At 39.6% G+C, this 7,884-nt stretch overlaps 1 protein-coding gene across 1 annotated transcript; it reads right to left on the reverse strand.

Annotated features, from left to right (window-relative positions):
• LOC121793918 (BON1-associated protein 2-like) lies at positions 1–867 on the reverse strand. Its single transcript, XM_042191939.1, has one exon. The coding sequence runs from the start codon at positions 760–762 to the stop codon at positions 244–246; it is 519 nt and encodes a 172-aa protein (XP_042047873.1). The 5' UTR covers positions 763–867; the 3' UTR covers positions 1–243.
• Between the last annotated feature and the right edge of the window lie 7,017 nt (positions 868–7,884).

The raw sequence follows: 7,884 nt of genomic DNA on the forward strand, positions 1-7,884 counted from the left end.
TTCCATTCCACGAGAAGATATACTATTAGTAAGATATGTGCAATTCATGATTTGGAAATTTACAACCATATCCATCATTATAATAAAAATAAACCCACCATCGGCCTACTTATCCGATTTCCTCCCTAATGAATAATCACCATATTTATGAATTATGAACTAGTCACGCCCAAATTATATCCAAATATTCTTGATATATATACACAACATTAAATCATTTCACAAACTTGAATTTTAAGAAAATTAATATCTATAAGAAACTGGAATCCCAGTTACAATCCCATGACCGGCGACGTTTCTATCGACCACCGGGACTCCTGACCACGGGCCGCCGGAACAACTGGCGGCGCAGCCTACGGCGGGGGTGGGGCGGCCTATGACCTTGACGGAGAGGTTGAGTATCCCATTCTTGGCGCCATGAGCGTCCCTCAACCTATAACTCAAGAAGCTCAAATAGTTAACGGGCAGGAAGCCGCCCGCGAAGTCGGAGACGGGTATGCTTGCTGCCCCCACGAGCCTACTGCCCGAATGGGCCTCGACCGTTAGGAAACGAGAGTTAGCGGGCAGCTCCATCAGCAGCTTCTCGTTCCATGCAGGGTAGCTCCCGCCCTCGCGATCCGTACCCGTAGTCCGGGAGTTAAACGGGTCGGATCTTAGGACGACGTAGGAGTTCTTCTTTACGGGCTGATTTTTGGTCAGCCGCAAAGCCTCGGCGGAAATAACGGTGATCTCGATCACGTAGGGCGAACCCTTTCTTTCCATGCTGCACTTCTTCTTTATTTAATTTATTGTTTAAAACTAGCTGGTATTGGATCATAATGTTGTGTGTGTGAAATTTATTTATTTATTACGATTTGGAGAGAGAGAGAGACGCGGTCAGAGAAGGTAGAGAGAAATGTGGGAGAAAGAGGAAGGCTATTTCGGCGAATTTGAAACGGTAATAAATTGGTAAGCGTTAGTTGGGAGTATATTTTCTGTTTGATTTTATGGTAGGAATTTTCTACTTTGGCGTGTTCCTGATTTAGTGTCTATCTTAGTCATAGCTCGAAACCATTCAAAATATTTTGAAATTTCTACAATATGTTTTTTTCAGGATGTATAATTTTGATTTGACTTGTCAATTTAAACTAACCAATTACAGTACTAAATTTTCTTATTTTGGACCCAATAACATTTTTTCGTAAATATACCTAATAACAATTTAAAAAGTGATGTACAGCTTTCAAAGTTAATGTCACTAGCAGTTGAACAAAAATTTTATAGTTTTGTTCAAATTATTTACGTAGGAATAAGACTCAGTAATACTATGACTAAAGGCCAAAGTTAGTTCTAAGCATATGGTTATTTTACGATTTACATTACATTTTGAATTATTGCATTTCGTACATTTCAACTCGGATCACAATCAGTCCAAAATGAACGGATCTATCAAATATTAACAGTCAACGGTTTTTAATCAGATTTTGATTCAATTAATCATTTTGATGATACTTTTTAATTATTTCAAAAATAAAAATATTTATTCTAAATAAAATAAAAAAATATTTATTTTAAATAAGATGAAATGAATATAAGATTCATTTATTAGGGCGTTTCCCCTCCGCCGTTCCAGCACCGTCCATTCCCAAGGACCCACTGCTCCGCCTCCACCCAATCTAAAAACTAATCGAAGTTAGCCACCCCCTCCCCTACGACTCCCTGACCCCCGCTTGCAGTCTCCCCCTCTTCAACCACAGCTTCGGAAACACCTACAACCTCCCCCCCACCGCCGCTAAGAGCATTCACATCAGAGCTTGTGGGGAAGAACGGCGTCCGTGCCGTCGGCACGACACGCCCCTGTCCGCCGCTGTGCTCTTGCCGACGGCACGGCTCTGCTCGATGAGCAGGGCGACGTGGCACGTTTCTATTGGCCAACGGCAATGCCGTTGGCATTTTCTTTATTTTTTTATTTTTTTAAATAAAAAATAATATTAAAAAATTAAAAAAAATCATCTATGTGGAGCGGAGCGCGAAGAACAAGAATACTATGAACAATATTGTGCCGCCTATGAAGCCCACGTCGCCGCCGTTACCCCCGCCCCTCCTCCTCGACCAACTAGATCATATCGCCGCTACATCCCTTGTGACCGAAAGGGAGCCCACGAAAGGCTCGTTGCCGACTATTTTTCCGACCCGCCGCGGTTTCTGGAAGATTACTTACGGTGCCATTTTCGCATGTCAAAATGGTTGTTTATGCGTATTGTCAACACATTGTCCGTCCGTGTTGAATACTTTCAATCACGTAGAGACGCAACCTGTCGGCGAAGTCTCTCGGCGTTGCAGAAGTGTACTTGTGCCCTCCGACAACTTGCTACTGGGCAAACGGCTGACCTCTTCGACGAGTATTTGCATGTGGGTGAGTTAACTGAAATCCTATTCCTCAAAAAGTTTTGTGATGGCATTCGTTCTGCTTTCAGTGAGGAATTCCTTCGGGCACCCACCTGCTGGGGTTTGAATCCCCTTGCACAGTGGAAGACTTGTACAAAACAAATAAATCAGATAAGGATCTATTTGAACGATTATGAGATTAATCTATTCACATGTTAAACAGATAATTGCATGCTAGAACGCAAATAATTCATGCTTAAAGAATGTAAATCCTAAACATGATTTCTACTGTTTAGAGTTACCGATTTTGATTCTCCAAAGAATCGACGATTGCTTGTGCCTTCTCCACGTGATGAGCTTCAATACTAGACCACGGATCTTCTAACTGGTTCCCGAACTATATCTCGATATCAAGGTGGGCTGATCTTATCAAAATACTAGAACTCGAATAAAGAAGACATAACTTTCTCATGGAGGAGAGCTGAAGAAAAATCGTCCTCTTCTAATTAGAGAGGGGCGAAAATTTTCAATAATAATAATTATTTTTGTCTCATTTATTCTCCTATTTATATTAAGTTCATATTGGGCCCAGTCAGAGATCTATGGAATGGTTTGGATGTGGCCTCACACAATTAGATTTTTTACTAATTAAATTGAACCCAAAATTTAATATAAGTTTATATTGGAATATTACGAGCAGCCACTACAGAAGTAATATTGCACTGCCCATCCAAATCTGAATTACAAGTAATCCGGGTTTCCGTGTTGTTTATTATTTATATCCCGCGCTTAATATACAAATGTCAATTAATTAATTGAAGTCTGCTATGGACTTAATTGATTAACATCTTATTAATTTCAAGAGTGGACTTAGCAAGTAACACTTATTTATTATTCATGGAATAATTAAATTCCAACTGGCCAGTTTCCGAATAATAAAAACCTTGTTCAAGCTCCTCTTGAGGACATTATCAAACGAGACTCACCTCACGCACGATTCAACATAATAGCAACCCTAGCAGCGCTAGATATTAATCACCACTACCCAATATATCAGGATTATTGGGTTGCGAAAACCCGCACCATTTGATAAGTCAAAGTAGTGCATAATCAATACCGTATGCTCAATGCTAACGTATGTAGATTAAGAAATAGTATTTTATCAAGACCTAGTCTTTCAGTAGATAGCATAAAGACATGTCTTGCTGTTAGATCCATTCAGTGCTATACCACACCAACGTCATCTTATTTCAGAAATGATTAGAAATAATCGGACTGACATTGCAACCTTTCACGATAGGTAGTCTAAGTCTATCTGGGTTGTGAAATTCTACTTTTTCTTTTGCAAAGCATAGCATAGAACGACTGTGTTACCTTAAAGTGGACGACGCCCACAACCAGTCTACTAAACAAAAGACTTAGACTTTGTTTGCTTCTTATACATTTAAATGTTTATAAAACATCTTATAAATGCATAAGCAAACACAATGTAATAATATACTGATCCTATTCGTGCGTTACTTCTCGAATAATACTGAATCGGGTTAAAAGTGGATTGTAGAGTTTTTCGTAGACAAGCAAGATTCTATTCGCGCAAACTTGCTCGAAACATGCTTTTCAGTATACCAAACCTAATACCACCTCTGAAGATTGTCAACGGTTGCTTCATCTTCACGAAACAGTCCACGGTTTTCCCGGTATACTTGGCAGCATTGACTGCATGCATTGGAAGTGGAAGAATTGTCCGAATACTTGGAGGGGGCAACACTTAAGCGGCCACAAAGGCGGCGGCCCAACGCTTATCCTTGAAGCGGTCGCCGACTTGGCATGCATATTTCGGTGTTACCGGATCCAACAACGACTTGAACGTGCTCTATTCTTCACCACTCTTCAATGATGTTCTGAATGGTATAGCACCGGTGATCTACTTCACCATCAACGGAAATCCATACCACATGGGTTACTATCTCGCCGATGGTATCTACCCAAGGTAGTCGACTTTCATGAAGACGCTCAACAATCCGCAAGACCCGAGATGAGTTCTTTATTCGCAGAGTCAAGAGTCTGCTCGGAAAGACGTCGAAAGGGCTTTTGGGGTCATTCAAGGCCGATTCAACATTGTGAAGGCCCCGTCCCAACTGTGGTACGTTAAGATATTGCCGACATCATGTACACGTGTATTATCTTGCACAACATGATTATAGCTGACGAAGGACCGAGGGCGACTAACTTTTACGACGAGGATGAAGTTGGAAGCTCAACCGCAACGTCTCCCCCACGCCGAGGTGTGCATATGATGGTGCACGAGAGGATCGAAATAAGACACACAATGCGCGATATCAAAACCCACATTGAGCTAAAAGAAGATCTAATCAAACACATTTGGGCGAAATTCGGCCACGAGTAGTGGATTTTTTTATTTTATGAATTTAATTATATAATTTTTAATTTTTAGGATTTAAATTATGTAATTTTTAATTTTTAGGACTTTAATTATGAAAATTTTAATTTTTAGGATTTTAATTTTGTAATTTTTAATTTTTTAGAAACTAGTAATAGTATTTTGGGTTTTTTTTAATGCATTTTAATATTTTGAAAATGTTTTTATTTAAATTGAATAATAGAATGGTGGGACCATTGTGCACGTCCTTGCGGAAGAGCATGTATATGGGTGTTGTGCTCTTGCCAAAAAGCAAGTAGTAAAAAATGAATAAAAGTTGGTCTGGGCCCACATACATGCTCTTTGGAGAGCATGGATGGGGATGCTCTAACTACTCTTCCCCGCTCAACTGCAACTAGTCCAATGTCGTCCTCCAATTCTCCGGCGCCTCCAACGGCAGGCAATATGACTGCATCTCCGTTGTCTGGCTCACCGGCGCCGAGCTCCTCTGCATTAACAACCCCGAGCCCACCCCAGAAGGGATCTCTAGGACCTTCTGCAAAGACGTTACCCGCTACTTCGCTTTCATCCGTCATGATCGAGAACATCGTTGACGACTTCTACATCGACATCTTCCACATCAACATCACCTTACTCTTCAACAACGTTGAAATACTGCTCTAACTCTTCTGCATGCTTTCCTTCATCTCTTCTTATCTTTTCGTTTATCGTTGTGAATTGCTCAAGTTGAATTGTCAAACTGATCTAGCTGGCCAGATGCGTGCCTTCTACCTGCGAACACAGGTGAGTGGATCCAGTGGAGATTCAGACTGATCAACTTGACTTAATCCGCCCTGAGTGAGATGAACAGAGAGACGCAAGAGTGCTTTCAAAACATTAACCCACAATACTATTAACTAATATATGGAAGTAAGGATCGATCCCACAGAGATGGTGTGTTTTCCATTTGTTTGCAAACACGATTTGGAATGGCTGCGGCCACGCTTTCCAGGGGTGGGTTAAGTTAACTACTTGACTTGAGAGACTAAACTACTAAACTGATCCACTTGCTAAAACTTAACTAAATCTACTTGATCAACTCATACTAAAACTTTCCCGAAATGAGCAAACAAAATAAAATGGACGACTGTCAGTCTCCTGCAAAGCGTACGATAAAGTAAAAACTTTCTTCGCAGAATCAACATGAAAAGCAGAGTAAAAGCAGATCTGAACAATGAAACATCATAACAACTTGTAAACTTAAATATACTCCTAAGATCTAAACTACGCTACGTAAATAAGAAACTAAGCCTTAGTCATGCAGAATTGAAAACGCTTCTTTAAGATCTAAACGTCCTAAACAGCTTATCCATAATTTTCTTCACAACTAGACAGAAACATAAATCTAAAACTCAGATCTGACCAAACCAAAACGAAACAAAACACTTGAGCTAAGATATTACATCGCAGATCGAAAATCAAAAGCAGATCAGGAACATCATGCATGGTAAACAGGGCGTGTCAACTAGAATCGAAACCATAACTCTAAATTTACTAAATCAAAACATCAAAAGTCGACAACATCAAAGGTAAACGGAAAATAAGCAAACGAAAGCAGAATTGTTTCATCGCTCATTCTCGAAACGGAATAACATCACTAAAAGATCACGATGAGAAAAACGACACCGAACACCTTCTAAACTAAACTAACACAAGAACCAAGCGTGTATGCAACAGAAATTAGGAGTGTGGAGTGTTGGGAGCCCCCAATTCCAGCTCTAGAAGAGAGCTGAAAACTACTGAGCGTCGCGGGTTGGAAGCTGTCTCCTTCCTCCTCTCTATCTCCATTTATAGGAAGGCGTGAGGTCTTGATCCTTAGGGCATTTGTTCTCTGAAAAGTCTGTTTTACCCCCTGCCCTTGGGGATCTTTCTTGTTGAAAACTCGATTTCTTTCAATTGTTCTTTCTTCATCTTCTTAGTTTATCGTTGTGGCTTACTCAAGTTGGATTGTCAAACTGATTCAGTCAGCCTATATACGCCTGCTACCTGCAAAATGCTGGTGAATGGATCTAGTGGAAACTCAGGCTGATCAACTCGACTTAGATTCAACTTGAGTGAGATGAGTAGAAAAGCTAAAAGTGTGTTTTCAAAACCTTAACCCACAATATTGTTAACTAGTATAGGGAAGTAAGGATCGATCCCACAGAGGTGAAGCGTTTGACATTTGTTTGCTTGACACGACTTGGGGATGGCTGCTGCCACGCTTTCTAGGGGTGCGTTAAGTTAAACTACTTGACTTGAGAAACTAAACTAACTAAACTGATCAACTCATGAAATCTTGACTAATCTACTTGATCAACTTAACTAAACTTTCCATAAATGGACGAACAACATAAACGGGGGACTGTCAGTCCCCTGCAATGTGTAAGATAAAGTAAATTTTTTTAACAACTTCATCTTCTTCACCAAATCAACATGGAAAACAGAACAAATAATAGATCTGAAAATCTACGGAAGATGAAACATCATAACAACACATAAAATTAAATCTACTCCTATTATCTAAGCTACGACTACGTAAACAAGAAACTAACCCATGATCATGCAGAAATGAAGCATAAACTACTAGATCTAAACATCCTAAGAACTCTCAAACATGAAACGTCAGATTTGGCTAAATCAAAACAAAACAAGACATTTTTGAGCTAAGACATTCAACATATAAAGAAAATCGAAAGTAAATCAGAAACATCATGCATGAAACAGAACACATCAGCTGGAAATGAAAACATAGCTTCAAATTTACTAAATCAAAAACATCTAAAGTCGATAACATCAAACGTAAACTGAAAATAAACTACGAAAGCAGTAAATTGTTTCATCACCCCTTCTCGGAGTGGAATAATAGAACCGAAAGATTAAAGCACAGAAAACTACCACCAAACTACCAGCTAAACTAAACTAGAACAAGACCAAGTGTGTGTGTGATGAAAACAGGTAAATGAAGCGGTGAGAACTCCCAATTCCAGCTCTAGAAGAGAGCTGAAAAACTAATGAGCGTCACCGTTGGAAGTATTGATAGATGATTAATTGATAGATGATTTTAATATAAAAAATAGGAGAAATGATGGAGTAGA

This window comes from Salvia splendens, chromosome 3 (genome assembly GCF_004379255.2).
Source record: "Salvia splendens isolate huo1 chromosome 3, SspV2, whole genome shotgun sequence".
NCBI classification, from domain to species: Eukaryota; Viridiplantae; Streptophyta; class Magnoliopsida; order Lamiales; family Lamiaceae; genus Salvia; species Salvia splendens.